The sequence below is a fragment of the Piliocolobus tephrosceles genome, chromosome 17, assembly GCF_002776525.5.
Source record: "Piliocolobus tephrosceles isolate RC106 chromosome 17, ASM277652v3, whole genome shotgun sequence".
NCBI lineage: Eukaryota > Metazoa > Chordata > Mammalia > Primates > Cercopithecidae > Piliocolobus > Piliocolobus tephrosceles.
This window is the reverse complement of record NC_045450.1, coordinates 52,047,657-52,066,857: the sequence shown is the minus strand read 5'-3', so window position 1 is coordinate 52,066,857 and position 19,201 is coordinate 52,047,657. Positions and strand designations below refer to the sequence as shown.

At 51.5% G+C, this 19,201-nt stretch overlaps 1 protein-coding gene across 6 annotated transcripts in view; it reads right to left on the bottom strand.

The window, feature by feature from the left end:
- SLC9A5 (solute carrier family 9 member A5) overlaps nt 1-18,632 on the bottom strand; it is a 24,390-nt gene extending 5,758 nt beyond the window's left edge. Inside the window, exons 1-15 of one of the 6 annotated variants that reach the window (XM_023210159.1) lie at nt 18,387-18,632; nt 14,447-14,749; nt 12,116-12,279; nt 11,846-11,924; nt 11,380-11,557; nt 10,621-10,841; nt 10,197-10,399; nt 9,876-9,965; nt 9,709-9,779; nt 8,863-8,992; nt 7,341-7,429; nt 7,054-7,180; nt 2,468-2,638; nt 1,887-1,953; nt 763-900 (exon numbers count right to left, since the gene is read on the bottom strand). In XM_023210159.1, coding sequence (XP_023065927.1) covers nt 763-900; nt 1,887-1,953; nt 2,468-2,638; nt 7,054-7,180; nt 7,341-7,429; nt 8,863-8,992; nt 9,709-9,779; nt 9,876-9,965; nt 10,197-10,399; nt 10,621-10,841; nt 11,380-11,557; nt 11,846-11,924; nt 12,116-12,279; nt 14,447-14,749; nt 18,387-18,573 — 2,218 coding nt within the window. In that variant the 5' untranslated portion in view covers nt 18,574-18,632. The remainder of the gene's footprint in view (nt 1-762; nt 901-1,886; nt 1,954-2,467; nt 2,639-7,053; nt 7,181-7,340; nt 7,430-8,862; nt 8,993-9,708; nt 9,780-9,875; nt 9,966-10,196; nt 10,400-10,620; nt 10,842-11,379; nt 11,558-11,845; nt 11,925-12,115; nt 12,280-14,446; nt 14,750-18,386) is intronic. The other 5 variants (XM_023210163.2, XM_023210164.2, XM_023210160.2 and 2 more) reach the window with 5 other exon arrangements.
- Between the last annotated feature and the right edge of the window lie 569 nt (nt 18,633-19,201).

The following is a 19,201-nucleotide window of genomic DNA, read 5'->3' as shown; positions in this document are numbered from 1 at the left end:
CCTGGGTGACAGAGTGAGATCCTGTCTCAAAAAAAAAAAAAAGATTATAGCAATGCAAAAATGGCATTTAAAAAAAAAAAAAAGGAAAAGAAAAGGCCGGGCATGGTGGCTGACACCTGTAATCCCAGACCTTTGGGAGGCCAAGGCAGGTGGATCACCTGAGGTCAGGAGTTCGAGACCAGCCTGGCCAATATGGTGAAATCCCATCTCCACTAAAAATATGAAAATTAGCCAGGCTTGGGGGTGCATGTCTGTAATCCCAGCTACTCGGGAGGCTGAGGCAGGAGAATTGCTTGAACCTGGGAGCTAGAGGTTGCAGTGAGCGGAGATTGCACCACTGCACTCCAGCCTGGATGACAAGAGCAAAACTCTGTCTCAAATAAAACAAAATAAATAAATAAATTTACAAAAGAAAGGCTGTGGGCTTGGGAGTCAGATGAGTCAGCTTCAAATTCTGGTTCTACTGTGTGATGTTGGACAAGTCACGAGTCTCTTAATCTCTCTGAGCTCAGTTTCCCCATCTTGGTTGTTGTGAGAGTTGAATATCACCTATGTTGGGCGTCTGGTATGAAGAAGATGCTCTGCAAATGCTGGCATGAATAAACTAGTGAATAGGAAAACTATTCTAGGAAATAGGAAAACTAGTGAATAGGAATAAACTAGTGAATAGGAAAAGGGAGTTGTCTGCAGTAGAGGCCACGAGTGAAGAGAAAGGAAACCAGCTTGTTCCAGAAGGGAGTTGGGCAGGGAGGAAGCCATTACCTGAGACCTTGCCCTCTTGGAGAACCTCACTGGTGGCCCGAGCCACAAAGATGATCCCCTCATCGTCCTCCTTCTCTGTCTCTGAACTGTCGCTTTCCTCCTCCTCCTCCTCAGACTCCACGGTTAATATCACAGCAGCTGGACAGAGACAAGAGCAGAGTCAGGTGGCCTGGGTTGGCAGCTGCCTTTTGGGATTGCACAGTCCCAAGCCAGCTCACTGTCTCCTTAGGCAGAACACACATTGGAAGAGACACCTGCTTTCTCCTCTGGCTGTTTCAAGCACTGGCCTAAGAGGTGGGGACTTGGGAGGGAGAGAAGTTGACATTGCAGAGTCCAAGGAGGCGACCAGAGGAAGCTAAGTCCTCAGAGGAAGCCATGAGGACTACACTTTCCAGCTCCCCCATCCTCTTCTTTCAGCCCCAAATCCCACGATCCACTGGAAACATGAGCACTTGGGTTGCTGGAAGGCCCATCAACATTCAGCTCATACAAAACTGGCTTTGCAGCCAGGCGCGGTGGCTCACGCCTGTAATCCCAACACTTTGGGAGGCTGAGGCGGGCAGATCACCTGAGGTCAGGCGTTCAAGACCAGTCAGGCCAGCAACGTGAAACCCTGTCTCTACCAAAAATACAAAAAAAAAAATTAGCCAGGTGTGGTGGCGTGCACATGTAATCCCAGCTACTTGGGAGGCTGAGGCAAGAGAATCACTTGAACCTGGGAGGCAGAGGTTGCAGTGAGCCAAGATGGCACCACTGCACTCCAGCCTGGGCATCAGAGTGAGACTCTATCTCAAAAAACAAAACAAAATTGGCTTTGCAGATAGGACCCTGGGCCCCAGAGTCCACCCATCCTCCAAGGCCCAGACCAAGCTCCCCCTTCTCCATGGCACCTTTTCCAAGTCCTCAGGGCCTGTAACCCATAGTTAGCAATCAGATGCCTCCTGTCACACATTGTCTAATTACTGCTTTGAACATTTCCAACTTGGAAATCAAGTCCCTGGAGGAAGAGCCCCAGTTCACGGTGCTTAACGCACCCTACAGCTGGTCCTCCAGGATCTGGCAGGCGAGCCCCAGCCCTTTCCCTCCTCCCTCCCATCCTCAGTCCCACACTGCTCCCTGCTTGCCTGTGTCCTGAAAGCCCAGGTCTCCAGGTTTCCCATTTGTAGCCTCAGCATTCGCCACTCCATCCTTCTGAGGACCAAGAAAGAAAACTTGAGCCTCTGGCCCCGACTTCCCACCCCAACCCTGTCATCTGGTGGGGTCAACAGGACAAGTTTTCCTAACCCAGCAGGGGAGGGAATTTGTGTCAGTCCCAGTGGTTCTACTATCCCTTGGCCAACCAGGCAAGAGTGACCCATGCCCCAGCAAGAAATCTGGATGCATCAGCCTGGGCTGACTTAGGAGCTCATGAAGCTGCCCCTCAAAGGAATCTCCTTTTCTCCTGCCTTTTTCATCTTTGGTAGGAGGCCCTGCTGCCTCCCAGCAGGTGACCACATGGCCAAGAGGCTGCTCTCCCTCTGAAGGTCTCACCTTACTTCTGGGGCTCCAGGAACATCTAAAAGGGAACCCAAACTGCTGTGGTCATCAAGTCCCTGAGGACTGTCCAACTGGGGGTCCCCCTAAGCTGGATCCTAACACTTGGGGGCTCAAATCTGCATGCTGTCAGCCTCCAGCTCCGAAGAGGAGTCCCTGAGGGAAGACGTGCCTTCCTGCGGCCAGTCTTGCGGGGTCGCGGCTTGCTCTTGGTGAAGCAGATGTTGTGCTTGGTGGACTTAAAGGACTCCAGCCGCCGCTTCATGTTCTGCTGGAAGACCTCCTTGTCCTGCCGCTCCTGCGCATCCTCTGAGATGAAGTGGCGACTGCAGCTGGCTTTGTACTGGCAATGACAGCCCCGCCTGGCTATGAGGATGGATGCCTTGGCCTCCCACAGGAACCCCAGGCCACAGCCCCAACATATTCACCACAGGCCCTGCCAGCCCAGCTTTTCCAGAATTAACAATGGATTGAAAAACAAAACAAAAAATACAACAGGAACCCAGCCAGAGACACTGTGTTCTCAGTTCCCTGGGAAAAGCTTCCCTTTATCCCAGAACTTATTCCCCCAAACCTGGCCTTCCCCAGCCTTGCCAACCTTTCCCGATTCTCTCTGGTTTGAAGGTGACTCTCTGTCTTGTTCTGCTACTGTGACAACATAGGGGACATTTGCTTCTTTGTACCTCCATTTATCTGAGCTTCGCTCACACATCCAGCCTACCTGCCCCCTTCTAGTTACACCACAGGATCCTTTCTCTAGCTGGAATCTCCCATCTAGCCATTTCTACAACCACCACCATGATATCCTGGGCTGCACTTTGAACTTTCATAACTATCTCCCCTGACACCCTGGACCTTCTCAGTCCCAATAATTCAGGATCACCCCCATCATCTTTTTTTTTTTTTTTTTTTTTTTTTTGAGACAGAGTTTTGCTCTTGTCACCCAGGCTGGAGTGCAATGGCACGATCTCTGCTCACTGCAGCCTCCGCCTCTGGGGTTCAAGCAATTCTCCTGCCTCAGCCTCCCCAGTAGCTGGGATTACAGGTGCCCACCACCACGCCCAGCTAATTTTTGTATTTTTAGTAGAGATAGGATTTCACCATGTTGCCAGGCTAGTCTCAAACTCCTGACCTCAGGTGATCCACCTGCCTTGGCCTCCCAAAGTCCTGGGATTACAGGCATGAGCCATTGCGCCTGGCCATGCTCTTTTTAACCCTTACCAACACCAAGTCCACTACACACTCATCTAGACTGCCTCTGCCTCTACCCTCCCTGCTTAGGACCTTTTCATCATCTACTGGTAATCCCCTGAAATACTGCCCAGAGCCTGCCAAATCATCTTATCTTGCCTCATATCCCAAGTCTGGTCCCTTTATCTCGTATTTTTTGCTTCCCTGAACCAGTTCTAAGAGCCCCCTTCAAGTCTCCCATCTGCCCTCCTCCTCTAACTGTGCACCAGGAGTTACCCTCTCTCCTGGGGAGAAGGGGTCCATCTCCTTCACAAGGCTCATCGCTGCCCAGCCCCGGCCTCCACATTGCTCAGTTCCCTCCTTCCTGCCTCCAGCAGTTCCTGCTGCCTCCTATTTATCCACTCTCCTGTATCTTCACTCCTTCCCTCACCACTTGGCTCCCTCCCCTCTGTTTTCAAGCTCCTGCCCTTGCCTCCTTAAAGAAAGTCTTCCCCTGAACACCATTGTCTCCATTTTGCTGCTACATTTTTATAATTTGATTCTGACACTTTCTCTCCTACCCACTACTTCCTTAAATACCAGAAATGCAACTCTAGGGTCCACAACTCCACAGTGCTGCCTTTTCGCTGGTCACCAGTGCTGTGGGCTCTGCCTAGGTGCTGGCCAGGCCTCTGCACAGCATCTAGCCCTCTTTCTGCCCCAGGCCTGAGGCACCACCTGCCACTGCTTCTCCAAGAGTTCCTTGTCTTTGGCTCTCTTTCTTTTTCTAGTATGTGCACTCCTCAGTGTTATCCTTAGCCCTCCTCCCACCCCACGAAACACTCTCCCCAGAGAACGTATCCATTCTCTCCGCCCCAGCTATCCCAGTGATACAGATCTGTGGTCCCCCAACATCAGTCATCAGACCAGCTACATTTGAATCACCTGGGGAACTTAGTAAGCACACAGATTCTTAGTCCCACTCCAAACTACAAAATCAGAATCTCCAGGTGAAGCCAGGAAGTTCCCCAGGGGATTCTATGGTAGCCAGGTGACAAAACCTGATATGGAGCTTCCAGATCTCTCTCCAGCCCTTATCTCTCTATTAAACTGTAATCTTTCTAACTGCATACTAGATATCTCTGTCTCTCTCTAATGATATTTCGATGAAGAACATGAGAAATTGTGGATTGTGTTATCATACTAAGTGGATTCAGAACTGGTTGAGTTACCATACCCCAAAAATGCTTGATCCATGTCAGTCTGGAGGAAAGTCTTTAGTAGCATGCCACAGGGCTCTGTCCTCAGCTCTATCCTGTTCAACATGTTTATGTGGATTTGGATGAATACAAAGTTAACAGGCTTAACAAATTTTCAGATGATATGAATCTAAGAAGGAGACATTTGGTGGCAGACATAGGAACCAAACAATGGGATGATGGGCTAAAGCAAATAACATGACATTTAACAGGATACACACAAACTTATTCCAGATTTTTGAAAAACAGACTACACATGAACTGATTGGACTGAACCCATTGACCAATCTTATACATAAACACCACACACACACACACACACACACACACACACACACACACACACCACACACCAAATCATTATGTATTTCCTGATGTGACACCACAGAAAATATATAGCATACCTATTGAATGTCCCTGAATCTGATCAGGCCTCTAGATTTAACAACCAGGAAATATAGGGAACGGAGGAACATGTTAAACAACACCACTGGAACACAGTCAGCAAAATCTAGAAAATGTGCAATTCTCCAAGACAAAGTATCCAGCTTCTTCAATAAATAAATAGCAAGAGAGATAGAGAGGGGAAAAAGAACTATTATAGATTTTTTAAAACAAAGAGACATATTTCCCAAATGCTAAGTGTGGACTTATTTAGACCCTGATTTGAACATCCAGCTGGAAAAAAGATACTTATTGAATACTGACCGGATGTAAGAGTTCTTGCCACCTAGAGAGACATACTGAAATATTCTGAGATGATGTGATATGATGTCTGCAGTTTGTTTTAAGATAAAGTGTGGGCGGGATGGGGTAGGGCTACAGAATGTAATAGAATTAATCATGCACTGATTTTTCAGAGCTGGTTGATAGATCAATATGAGTTATTTTATTCACTCTACTGGAATTTTGAATAAGAAAGGTTTTTTAAAAACCCCATAGGTTGAGGTGAGACAGGGTCTGCCAGCCATTAACTGAGGAAGACCTGGGAGTTTAGCAGCTTCTAAGGACAATGTGGGGCCCCAGAGTGGTGAGCCAAGGCTGGAGGGATCTTGGGCTGTGGGAAGAGAAATAGCAAGTTCTAGAACTAGAATGGTGAGAGAGCTTCTAGGTCCTTCCCTGGCCAGCCACAGCTAGAATAGCAACTTCCATTCTGGGTCTTGTTTTTTTAAGTCCAGAGAAGACATACCAGGAGGTAAGAGATGCTGGCCTGAGGGCAAGACAGCCTGTGTGAAAGGGAACTGTCTTGAAATTTTAGAAGATTTATTCTGCAGAGCTGCAAAGAGTCAAATCAGGACCAGTGGGTGCAAGTTAAAGGAGGCCAATTCTGTTTCAACAGTAGTAAGAGCTTTGATTGTTGAAACTGCCAGAACTGGTGACAGCTGGCTTCCCATTTTAGAAAGGTGCAAGGTAATGGCTTGCTGCCCTCTTGTGGGGTTGCAACAGATTCTCTCCTGGATGAGCTGGGCCTTTCCAGCTGTAAAGCTTCATGATCTGCATCGGACTAACTTCCATTATTTAAAACAGATGCCCACTTTCCATAGGCTAAGCTGGTCTAGGAGGCTTCCTCAGTGCTCTTGCTTCTGTCTGTGACCCCATCATTCTCCAGTGACCCTCAAGGCCCCCAGTACACTGTCTCCTCCTCCTCTCACCATCAGAGCCAATCACCTAGGCCTATGTGCCCCTTTGCCTTCCCACCGCCCAGCCCTAATCCACAATATTTCACTTCAGCTTCCTAACTGGCTCTCCCAGCTTCTCAACTCACCCCCTTCAATTTGATCTGCACTGTGCTACCAGAGAAGGTATCCTTAAACAGTGCTTGTATTACGTCAACCCTTTCTCCAAAAGATAAAAATAAAGCAGAGGTTTCTTATTACTGATGAGGTAAAACCCACACTCTTTTGCTTTGTTCAAGATCAATTGAGATGGAATCTTGCTCTGTCGCCCAGGCTGGAGTGTAGTGGTGAGACCTCAGCTCATTGCAACTTCTGCCTCCCGGGTTCAAGCGATTTTCCTGCTTCAGCCTCCCGAGTAGCTGGGATGACAGGCACGTGTCACTGCACCCAGATAATTTTTGTATTTTTAGTAGAGATGGGGTTTCACTTTTACCATGTTGGCCAGGCTGGTCTTGAACTCCTGACCTTAAGTGATCCTCTTGCCTTGGCCTCCCAAAGTGCTGAGATTACAGGCGTGAGCCATTGCACCCGGCTGAAACCCACACTCTTTAGCTGGGCATCTGCAGCTCTCCAGCAAGCTGGCACCAACTGCCTCTTAAGCTCTCCTCAGACCACCTCCACCCCCTCAAAATCCCGATGCTGCCTGCTCTCACCCTACGGCGCGGCTTGTAGAGGCCTCCGCAGAGCAGATGATGCATCACAGCATCCTCACGATCCCGGCCGCTGCGTACCGTGTCAATCACCTGCAGATCCAGACATGCTCCACTGCCACTCTCCCTCCTGCCGGAAGCAGGGGACACATGTGCTGGGGAGGGGGCAGGAGGCACAGGCCAGGAGAAGGGCAGATGCAAAGATGCTGACAAATCTCCCCCAGAAGGGATTCAGAGAGAGGGCACAATGGAGAGGAATATGAGGAAGGGGAAGGGGCTCAAGGACTCACAGCAGGTTGGTAACAGAAGTCTCTGCCACAGAATTGCGGCTGGGCATAGAAGGCAGAGTGAGACCTGTGGAAGATAAGACGTGGCCTCCCTGCAGGAATCAAGACCAAGTTCAGCCGGCAATCAGATGGAGGGTTGCCCAGGAGTCAGGGGTAATAAAGAAAATAATAATAATGAACACTTAGTTTACTCTTTTGACATGCCAGGTACTGTGCTAGGCACTTTACATATCGAATTCACAAAATCTATAACATAAGTACTCTTATGCCTGCTTTCTATTTTATTATTATTATTATTTTTGAGACGGAGTCTTGCTCTGTCACGCAGGCTGGAGTGTAGTAGTACAATCTCGGCTCACTGCAACCTCTGCCTCCCGGGTTCATGCCATTCTCCTGCCTCAGCCGCCCAAGTAGCTGGGACTACAGGTGCCCACCACCACGCCCAACTAATTTTTTGTATTTTTAGTAGAGATGGGGTTTCACTGTGTTAGCCAGGATGGTCTCGATCTCCTGACTTCGTGACCCACCCACCTCGGCCTCCCAAAGTGCTGGGATTACAGGCGTGAGCCACCGCACCCAGCCTATTATTATTTTTTATTTAAGACAGAGTCACTCTGTCACCCAGGCTGGAGTGCAGTAGTACAATCTCGGCTCATTGCAACCTCTGCTTCCCGGATTTTTTTTTTTTTTTTTTTTGAGACGGAGTCTCGCTCTGTCACATAGGCTAGAGTGCAGTGGTATAATCTCAGCTCACTGCAACCTCACTGCAAACTCCACCAGGGTTCAAGCGATTCTCCTGCCACAGCCTCCCAAGTAGCTGGGTCTACAGGTGCCCAGCACCATGCCTGGCTAGTTTTTGTATTTTTAGTAGAAACAGGGTTTCACTATGTTGGCCAGGCTGGTCTCGAACTCCTGACCTCATGATTCACCCGCCTTGGTCTCCCAAAGTGCTGGGATTACAGGCATGAGCCACCGCGCCCAGCCCGCTTCCCAGATTTAAGCGATTCTCCTGCCTCGGTCTCCCGAGTAGTCGGGATTACAGGCATGCAACACCACGCCTGGCTAGTTTTTGTATTTTTAGTAGAGACAGGATTTCACAATGTTGGCCAGGCTGGTCTCGAACTCCTGACCTCAAGTGATCTACCCACCTCAGGCTCCCACAGTGCTGGGATTACAGGCATGAGCCACCGTGCCCAGCCTCTTATGCCTGCTTTCTTACAGCTAAGGAAATAGGCTCAGAGATTGTGACTTACCCAAGGTCACAAGCTTGGAAGTGATAATGGTTGAGCCACATCTGCTGACTCCAGAGTCCAGTTGTTTCCCACCTCTCTGGACTGCCTGCCAGACTCTGAATGTCAGCACCAGACCCAGCTGCTTCCTGCCGCTGCCACTTCACCAGACCATGGAGCCAGCTGGGAATTCCCAACTGCCTGCTCAGGGCCAGCCTGCTTACCACCCCTTTCTGTCCTGCTCTGCTGCCCATCTGCCTACCCACCACTGGCCCACCTGGTAGCTGCTGGCCCACCTGGTCCACAAAGCTGATGGCATCCCGGATGTTGAGCCTGTAGTACACATCCCAGATCTGGTCCCGGATGCGGTAGGCTGACCGTCGCATCAGTAGCTGACTCAGGTATTTCTTGTCAAACTGCTCCCACCTACAGAGGATGCCAGGCCCGGCCCTGAGTCCCATTCCCAAGGCCTGGCCAGGTGGCCCTTCCTCAGACAGGGCAAGGACACTGTCAGCACTGGCCTGGCTTTTTAGATATGGGCCTCAGCCAGAGAGAATCTCAAGGCTAGTCCCTGCCCTCACGGAATTTACAGTGTCATGGAAAAGCCTGACAGTAATTGAAATTATTACAAATCACTGTAAAATTGCAACCATGACAAGAACTACAAAGGATAATTAGAGAATATGACATGGGTGTGTCCTAGCCAGGGAGGCCAGGGAAGGCCTCCCTAAACAATTGAAGCCTATGGTGAGGTGTGAAGGATGAATCGAAGCTGAGTAAGTGAGAGGGAGGTGAAGGAGTGTTCTAGTAGAAAGAAGGTCCCAGTGGCCAGGCTGGGGGAGCATGGTGGGTCCTGAGGCTATAAGGCAGGGTCCATGGAATTAGCAGGCAGACAGTCAAAGACAGAGCAGAGCACGACGAGGCTGGAGTCTGGCAGTTGCCAAACCATGCAGGGCCAAGCAGGCCACACTGGGGAGCCTTGTCTTAACCTGAGAGCACTGGGATGCCACTGAGGGGCTTCAGGCAGAGGTCACCCAGCCTGAACCTGGCTCTGTCCCTTCTCAGAAGTGTGGCACATCCCCCATGCTTCCCTGGCTGGTGGGGCTGCTGCTGCTGAAGGAGCCTCGGGTCAGCTCCCTCACCTGTCCCTCCAGTAGTGGTAGCCATGGTGCCCCACAACGTCCTCCACTGCAGCCAGAATGTGGTCAAAAGTCTAGAAGGGGGGTGGGTAGGGGGACTGGATCAGGACTCTGCCCAAAATAGGAGAAGGTTGAGAGGCACAGGGGAGGGCTGGGGTTCTGGTACCCACGTGCTCATGCAGCTCCTGGTTCAGGGTGGGTTTGTGATGCTCACTCCTCTTCACCTTCAGCCATTTGACCAGTGGCTTGATGGTCAAGCCCTATGGACAGGCAGGAGGTGAGCCCTGCCCTATTCCTATTCATTTCCCTGCTGCCTTTCTCTCCCCATAATGAGGCTTCAGCTTCAGTACCCCCACCCCACTGCACTCAAGGTCTGGGAAGTCAGGGCCCTCCATCTCCCAGCGGGAAGAGGAGCCCCTGTCCCACAGGCTTCAAGACTCCCCCAGGGCCTGCCCGACCCTCTCCCTACCCAGCCTTGTGGGCACTCCCACCTGCACGATGACTGTGAAGAAGACCACTACAATAGTGGTGGCTACAAAGTAGTCCTTGGCAGGGACCTTGGTCCTATCCAGTAGGATGACGAGAGCAAAGGCCACAGCCCCCCGCAGGCCCCCATAGGACATCACCACTTGGTCAATCTTGTCCAGAGGGACTAGCCGGAACTGATTCAGCACCCAGGTCTGCAGGACTACGCCTACAGCGGGAGGGAGGCCAGTGGGAGCAAAGCGTTGGGAGTGGAGGACGCAGGAGTGGATGGCACCACGTATCTGGGCTGAAGTCTAACAGGGACTGGGACAAGTGAGCAACAAGAGGAGGCTTAGGAATTGACAAGGATGTGGACTCAGATGGGGAGATGAGCTGCGGGGAGGGGCGGGACAGGAAGGAGAGTGGGAAAGCAGAGGGTGCCAGCAATACCGAGGGCTCGGAAGAACAGGATGAAGATGAGGGTTCCAAGCACCAGCCCAGAATCCCAGGCCCACTTAGAAGAGTCTACAGCTGAGATGCCAAGCAGCATGAAGATGACGGTCTCAGCACAGCTGGCTAGAGTCTTCATTGTATATTTGACAGTTGTGCGTGACTTATGGGAGATGTTGGCCTCCACGTACTTCTTACAGCCCAGGCCACACATGGTCACCCTGGGAGAGGATGGAGAGATATGGCAAGTGGGGAAGGGTTCCAGGGTGCTCAGCCTCTGGGGTTTGAGCATAATGCAGGAGGGGGCATTGCCCATCACAGGATGTCAGACTCTCAAAGCTGAAGCCCAGGGAGGCCTGAAGACTGAGTGGTAGTGCTGGGCTAATTGTCCAGATCTCCAGGCTTCCCACTCAGTGTCTCCTGGAAGGGAAGGTGGGAGGAATGTGCTCTGACTAGCGGGCTCTCTGATGCACCTTCTGAAGTGCTGTGGCCTCCAGAGCTGGCGGCCCCAGGCCTTGAAGTCTATTTCCAGCCCAGCCTATACCCAGAGAGTTTGAGGGTGCTGAGGACAGTTCTGGAAGCTGCTCCTGAAATATTGCCTGAAGTTTACTGACTCCCCAGGAGAGTTTGAGGCTCCCACTACCACAAGGGCTCAGGGAAACCTATGGACTCCTGAAGTTCCTGCCTGTGTCCCTATGAGGGGCAACCATCTCCAGTGCCCCCTCCCAGCTATCTGCCTGCAAGGCCCCCAGAACTCACGCAAGAATGGCGGAGAGCGAGGCCATTTCAGCAGTGAGGTAGGCTGCGTAGGCGAGGAGGAAGACCAGCAGCGGCTCGATGATGCGGACCCGCTTGGTGAAGCGTGTGGTCAGGGCCAGGAGGAAGGCAAAGACTAAGCCCACGGCTGCCCCGCCCAGACTGACCACAAACAGGGAGGCTGGGGGAGGAGTGGGTTGTCAGCATGACCCCTGGCCTGGACCCTACCCGGGCTGACAAGACTGCTGCCTGGCAGGGAGTGAGAGATGATGCCCACCTCACTTTCAGGGGCTCAAAACCCAGAGCCAGGATCCCTGGCAAGCCCCTCCCAGACCCCATTTATCTATAGAGGAGTGGAGGAGATGAGGCAACCCGAATAGCCTCCTCTGTCCTGATGTGGGGTGGGAGGGCCTCAGCAACCCAAGGGAGGCAGACTTCCAATGCCAGCTGGGAGCAGGGAAATACTGACCGACTCCCTTCAGGTAGTCAGTGGCCTGCACGTTGGCAGAGCCCATCTCCACAAAGGAGTTGCAGACCTTGTACAGCACCTGAGCGAGAAGAGGAGAGTCAGCAGTGAGGCGGGAAGGCAGCAACTGGGACTGCTGGGAGACAGTAAAAGCAGACAGCATATTTCTGCCCCCAGAGGACCCACGGGAAAGGTCTGAGTCTGCACAGACCCCTAGCTGGTCAGAGCATGCAGCCTGGGGTCAGGGAATGGCAGTCAGCTGAGCACACTCACCACGGTGACTGCATCGTTGAGCAGGGACTCGCCAAAGACGATGATAAAGAGAGTCTCATTGACGTGCACCTCCTCAAAGACAGCTAGCACGGCCACAGGGTCCACCGCCGAGATGAGGCTCCCAAACAGCAGAAAGTCCAGTAAGCCAGCCTGCACCCTAGGGGCTATTAGGGGACACATGTAGAACAGGCCAGTCATTGAAGACGACCCAGTCTCCTGCAGCACGCCCTGGGACAAGCCCAGGCTCCACCCCTGCTGATACAACAAGGAAGCCCAAAGAGGACTTGGGCTGGCAAAGACAGCATCAGCCTGCAGATCAAGAGACTACCTATGCCTAAGGCCTGGCTTTGCCACTTACCAACTGTATGATGCTGGTTCCGTCACCGTCATATGGCTTACCTTAGCCATGCCTCCTCATCTGCCTGCCTCACAAGATTGTTTCAAAACTCAACCCAGCCATTTAGAATAGGGAAAAAGGCCAGGCGCAGTGACTCATGCCTATAATCCCAGCATTTTGGGAGGCTGAGGCCGGCTGGATCACCTGAGGTCAGGAGTTCAAGACCAACCTGGCCAACATGGTGAAACCCTGTCTCTACTAAAAATACAAAAAGTAGCCAGGTGCAGTAGTGCATGCCTGTAATCCCAGATACCTGGGAGGCTGAGGCAGGAGAATCACTTGGACCAGGGAGGCGGAGGCTGCAGTGAGCCGAGATCGTGCCACTGCACTCCAGCCCAGGTGACAGAGTGAGACTCAGTCTCAAAAAAACAATAAATAAAAAAATAGGGAAAAAACACTGTAGCAACAGTAATAATAACTACTAGCAAATGGAAATTGGCTGCTAACTATTTTTGTTAGGGAGAATAACAAAAGAGTGCTTTTTCCCATACCTGTGGTTCCCAGCCAAAGGGATGTGACACAATTCTCAGCAGGGGTGGAGGACTGAATATAGTAAGAAAAGCACCACAGATGGGACTTAAATATGTCATATAATTTCTATGAGCCCCAGTTTCTCCATGTCTAAATTGAGACTAATAAAATTTCCTTAGTTAGCCAACACCTAACATATAGTAAGCACCCAAAAGATATTATTATCTATTACTGTTATTATGATCTGATATCCTCCCTTCCCTTCCTGCCCCAAATAGTTCACTACCTCAATAGGGAAACCAGGTTAGGGTCCCAGGTAGCAATGGTAAACGTTTTCTTGTAATACCTTGGAAAAAGTGTGAATCATCAACCTTGAGGGTTGAATGAATTTCTTGGGTTAGGAAATAAAGAAAGTAGCAAGAGAGGGCAACCTAAAGGCAAAGAGCCTCAGTAAAACAGACCTGATGCCAGGTGCGGTGGCTCACGCCTGTAATCCTAGCACTTTGAGAGGACAAGGCGGGCAGATCACCTGAGCTCACGAGTTCAAGACTAGCCTGGCCAACATGGCGAAACCCCATCTCTACTAAAAATACAAAAATTAGCCGGGCGTGGTGGCACATGCTTGTAATTCCAGCTACTCAGGAGGCTAAGGCAGGAGAATTGCTTGAACCCAGGAGGTGGAGGTTGCCGTAAGCCGAGATCATGCCATTGCACTCCAGCCTGGACAAGAGTGAGACTCCATCTCAAAAAAACAAGCAACAACAACAACAACAACAACAACAAAAAAGGACCTCTTCTGCTAACCTTGGACCTGATAGCAAACAAATGTAAGGGGCTCTATTTCCTCATCCACTAAATGTGACAAACTACACAAAAGGCTTGCTACGAAGAGTCAATGGGATAAGTAAGGAGAGAAAACCCAGTGTAGTGCCAGCATTTGATGGATTTATAATAGTTATTTATTTTTTAAATACCTATTATATTTATTTATTTAAAAAATAAATGTTTTAAAATAATGAATTTCTTATAGACAACATATAGTTAAGAAGATAATAATAATAATAAAAACAGAAAACTACCCTGACCTGGCCTGGTGAGAGCCAGGACAGAAGGCCCTTGCAGATATGATGTGCAGCTGTGCCTCAGGGGAGCAGGGCTGGCAAGTGGCAATGTGGTAACAGAGGGCAGGAGGCAACAGAGTGGTAACGCAGGCTCCCCAGGCTTGGCAGCCCACACACAGCTGGGAGCCAGGCTCCTGCTCAGCTGTTATGCTGCAGAAGCCCAGACTGGCAGAGACCTAGAGAAGGCCTGAACCCCACTGGGAGCCCTGCCTTGCACTCCAGAGGGAGGGACCTAGGATGGAGCTTTCAGGGCATGGCTCACACCAGCATGGACCTCCAGAGCTTGAGGAGAAGGGAGAGGGGTGATGGGTCTGGCAAAGCCCGGGTCTCAGGGTCACTCACCTACAAGTCCAGCCTGCTGCAAGCCCCAGAGGGCAGCGCCTGTTGTGAAGGCATTCCAGAGTGTGCCTACCACGGCATAGGTGAGGATGGCACCCAAGTTGTCAAAGAACAGTCTGCTAGGCATGAAATAGCCTGAGTCCAACACAATAGGAGGCAGCAGGAAGAGGAAGAAGGTGCCTGGCTCCAGCTGGTACTCAGCTTTCTTGGCCACAGCCAAAACAATGCCCCCTAGCACCAGGCCCAGCAAAATCAGCAGGCAGCTCTCAGGGACCAGAGATGTTACTTTCCGAGAAAGGTGAAATACTGCAATGCAAAAAGAGTGCAGGATAGATCAGTTTATGGAATATCCTCCCACAAACAGGCCTATGACCTCCCAGGTTTGGTTTTTTTGTTTTTGTTTTTGTTTTTTGAGATGAAGTCTCACTCTGTTGCCCAAGCTGGAGTGCAATAGTGCAATCTCAGCTCACTGCAACCTTCACCGCCTGGGTTCAAGTGATTCTTTTGCCTCAGCCTCCCAAGTAGCTGGGACTATAGGCACGCGCCACCATGCCCAGATAATTTTTTTGTATTCTTAATAGAGACGGGGTTTCACTATGTTGGCCAGGCTGGTCTTGAACTCCTGACCTCATGACCTGCCCGCCTCGGCCTCCCAAAGTGCTGGGATTACAGGCGTGAGCCACTGCGCCTGGCCAACCTTCTAAGACTGGGACCAAGGGAGGAGAAATATGTAAGATTTCTAGAATTTCCAATCTCTAGGGCTACAAACCCTCTCCTGCAGTCAAAGTCATCTGTTTCTTAGTGCTCCTGTCACACCATGGTAACCTAGGCCTTTACTGCTTTTTCCCCTTCTAGAAATATCTCTTCCTTTATACTTTCTTCTTCAGGGGACCTCACCTTTCTCTGACATCCCTTATCCATAGCCATTATTTGAACCTCAGCAAATGCTACCCAGTATCTTTTTATATATAAGATAGTTGTAAAAATCAGGGCCTTTGGAGACAAATTGCTTGGATTCAAAGCCTAGTTCTGTCATCTTAGGGCAAATAACTTCACGTCTCTGACTCAGTTTTCTCATCAGCGAAATGGGAGTAAAAACAATAATGATCTCGTGAGATTATTGTGACCATTAAAAAAGACAGTCTGGGCCGGGCGCGGTGGCTCAAGCCTGTAATCCCAGCACTTTGGGAGGCCGAGACGGGCGGATCACAAGGTCAGGAGATCGAGACCATCCTGGCTAAAATGGTGAAACCCCGTCTCTACCAAAAAGTACAAAAAACTAGCCGGGCGAGGTGGCGGGCGCCTGTAATCCCAGCTACTCGGGAGGCTGAGGCAGGAGAATGGCGTGAACCCGGGAGGCGGAGTTTGCAGTGAGCTGAGATCCGGCCACTGCAGTCCAGCCTGGGCGACAGAGCGAGACTCCGTCTCAAAAAAAAAAAAAAAAGACAGTCTGTAGTGGGGCGCAGTGGCTCACACCTGTAATCCCAGCACTTTGGGAGGCCAAGGTGGGCAGATCACTTGAGGTCAGGAGTTCTGGATCAGCCTGGTCAGCATGGCTAAACCCTGTCTCTACTAAAAATACAAAAATTAGTGGGGCGTGATGGCGGGTGCCTGTAGTCCCAGCTACTTGGGAGGCTGAGGCAGGAGAATCACTTGAACCTGGGAGGCAGAGGTTGCCATGAGCTGAGATCATGCCACTGCACTCCAGCCTTGGTGACAGAGTGAGACTCTGTCACAAAAAAAAAAAAAAAAGACAATCTACTCAAATGCACTTAGCATACTACTTTACAGTAAGCACTCAATAAATGTTACCCGTTATAATGTCCCCACTCCTGAACTGGACCAGAATGTATATTATACCTCCTAGGAGCCGTGTAGACTTCCTAGCCCAATGTGCCTTCCATTATATGGGCTCACTCAGGACTGCGTAGTTTTTTAAACTTTGGCTTTAGCAGTCAGAAGATCTCCAAGTCTTCTTCCAGCCTTAGCACATTCTGTGTGATCTCAGGCAAATTATTTAACTTACTTCAACTTCATTTTCTTCTTTTGTAACATAGGAAAAATACCCAGCATCAAGGGTGAGGATAAAATGATATAAAGTATGCAAATGTGCCTAGCATAATGTCAGACACATAGTATGTTAGACACACACCAAATGTTAATTAAATAGAACAGTTCTGTCTGTAGGAGGAGAGAAGAAAAGGGTTTCTAACACTATTGCCACTCCTACTTTTGTCCTCTAAAATAAACTCTTTGGCTCTCCTTTAAGTCCTCAGACCACAAGTGAACACATCTCTCTCTACATGATCCCTGGGGTGTTGGGGAAGTAGACCTCTGAATTAGCCTGTGTGAGACCCTATGCCAAGACAGTGCCCTTTGGAAGCTGTACCCAAAGGGCCTAGAACAGTGCCTGGCACATAGTGAGTTCTATGTAAATATTTGTTTAATAAAAGGGAAAAAGTCTAGCAATGAAGCTGGGGGAAGGTGTTCCTGAAGGTTCTGCCTTTTCTCTCATTCTAGGATTTTCTTTGGCTTGTGAAAAGGAGGCTCTCTTCTCCCACTTCCATAGGAGATGTCATCCAAACTAGAAAAAGAACCATGATTTATGGGGAAAACTACAGTTGTTGCTATAAGCCCTAAGACAGGAACTCTTCTGCAACTCACAGACTTCTCAGCAAACCCAATTGCTGGCTCCAAATCTGAGGCTCCTTCCACTCTTACTGTCATTGCTCCTGGGCCTCTAAGGTAAATGTGGTCATAGATCTCTCTGTCCTTGTTACTACTTTGGTCTTCTACTTCTCTCCTTCAGGGACCCCATTTCATCTTCATCTGTTTATGCATTAACCCCAGCCCTGTGATCTAAGCCCCATAGAACCATGCTCCCCGAAGGCATATTGAGTTCCACTTTCCATTATTAATCTTAGGCTGCCACAGCAGAGTGGAAAGTTCTGTTCCTGCCCAGCCCCCTTACCCCCAGCAGTGTCCCTGTGGAGAAGGGGGGCAAATTCTAGGCTCTGGGTGATTCCTCCATGAAGGCTGTATTGGTGAGACTGGAGTACAGGCTGTGCCGGCATCCATGGGGAGAGAGTAGCAACGCTCAGCTATAATTAGTCACCCCCACAGCAGAGCCTGCACAACAGAGAGAAGGAGGAGGGTCTCTGGTGGGAGGAGGGACCACTGGCTGCTCAGAAGGGAGGAGGAAGGAGCAGATGCAAGCAAAAGCAGCTCTATTCAGGGAAAAAGAAGTCTGAAGCACAGCCTTCAATGCTGTCAGGACTGAAGAGGTCGGATGTACGAAAGCATCTAGGGTAGGCAGCACACAGGAAGGCTCCGATACATGGAAGTTTCTTATACCCTGAAGTGGGAAGAATGTGGACCTGAACCGGGCTGGGGGGTCCCCACACACAGGCACAAGAAGGCAGCAGCTTTAAGTGGGCAGCAGGGCAGAGCTGGAGGAAAAGTGGCAGTGTAGTTTCCTAAGGGAATGGACACTCGGACGTGGTCTCTAGGGGAGGCTGCTTTTTCAGAACCACGATGCCTGTGTTCGTGGGAGAACACCCTCCCCTCAATGTCCCCATACGTCCTCACCGGTGACAGAGGTTTCTGAGAGGCTGGGGATTGGTGGGGAGACAGACTGAAGAGGGCCTACTGCAAGGGGAAGAGGGGAGCGGAGAGGGCAAAGGAGCCTACAGATGGAGTTGGGGAGAGCGAGGGACAGCCCTTCAGAAAGGCAAATCCTCAGAGCTCCCAGGGGAGAAGACAGGGACCAGGGACCCACAGGAGGCGACGCAGGAACTGGGCGAGAGCTGGGATTTGTGGAATCCAAACCTAAGTCCCAGCACCGTGCAAAAAGCCAGCCCCAATCTGAGGACCGAGGAGGTGGGGGTGTTGGGGGCGGGTCCGCAGCTGACCGTCGACCTGGCGCACGCACACACGCACTCACCAATTTTGGCCAGGCTGGCCACCAGGATCCACAGGGCCACCAGGTAGGGCGCCTCGACCTCGTGCCACTGCCAGCGGAAGAGCTCCAAGCCTGGGGGAGGCTCGCCTGGGGACTCTGGCTTCTGGGTGGGCTCTTCGGCCGCCCCCGCCAGGGGCAGCGCGAGCAGGGACAGGGCGGCGCGCAGCATCCTGCAGCCTGCCCAGCCGCCCTCCCGGCACCGCACGGCCGCCGGCCCCGCGTCGCCGCCGCCACCTACCGGGCGCCCCCGCGTCACAGGCACGTGGGGCTCGCTCCCCCCAATCCCGGCTCCGATACCCCCAAGCCAGGTCCGGGCTCCGAGACCCTGCCCCGGACTCTCGTAGTCGGGGACTCCCTCCTCTTTCCTCCATAAATCAGTCCCAGCTCCGGAAATTCCCCAATGCAGCTCTCCCCCAAGTTCCACAACCTACTCCTTCGAGTCCGCGCCCCCAAACCTCGCCAGAAACGCCCCCACCAGATCCAGAGCGGTGCGCGGCCACGGCCCCCCGCCGGGGCAGCCAACAGCTTGAAGAGCGAGGGTCTGCGCGGGGCGCGGTCAGGACGGGAGGGGCACGGCTCCTCCTCGGCCAGCGCTGCTGGGCGGCGAGCAGCATCCCCCTGGGTCCCAGGCGTGGCCGGGTGCAAACGGCAGGGGACAGTGCTTGGCCGCCCTCCGCGCCGCGCTCCCAAGGCGGGGACCCCCTGCCGGCCCCCGCCCGGACCTGAGCTGCGCACGCGCACTGGACGCTCCCCAAAGCAGTGATGGACAACGCTGCCCCCAACGTCCCAGAAACCCC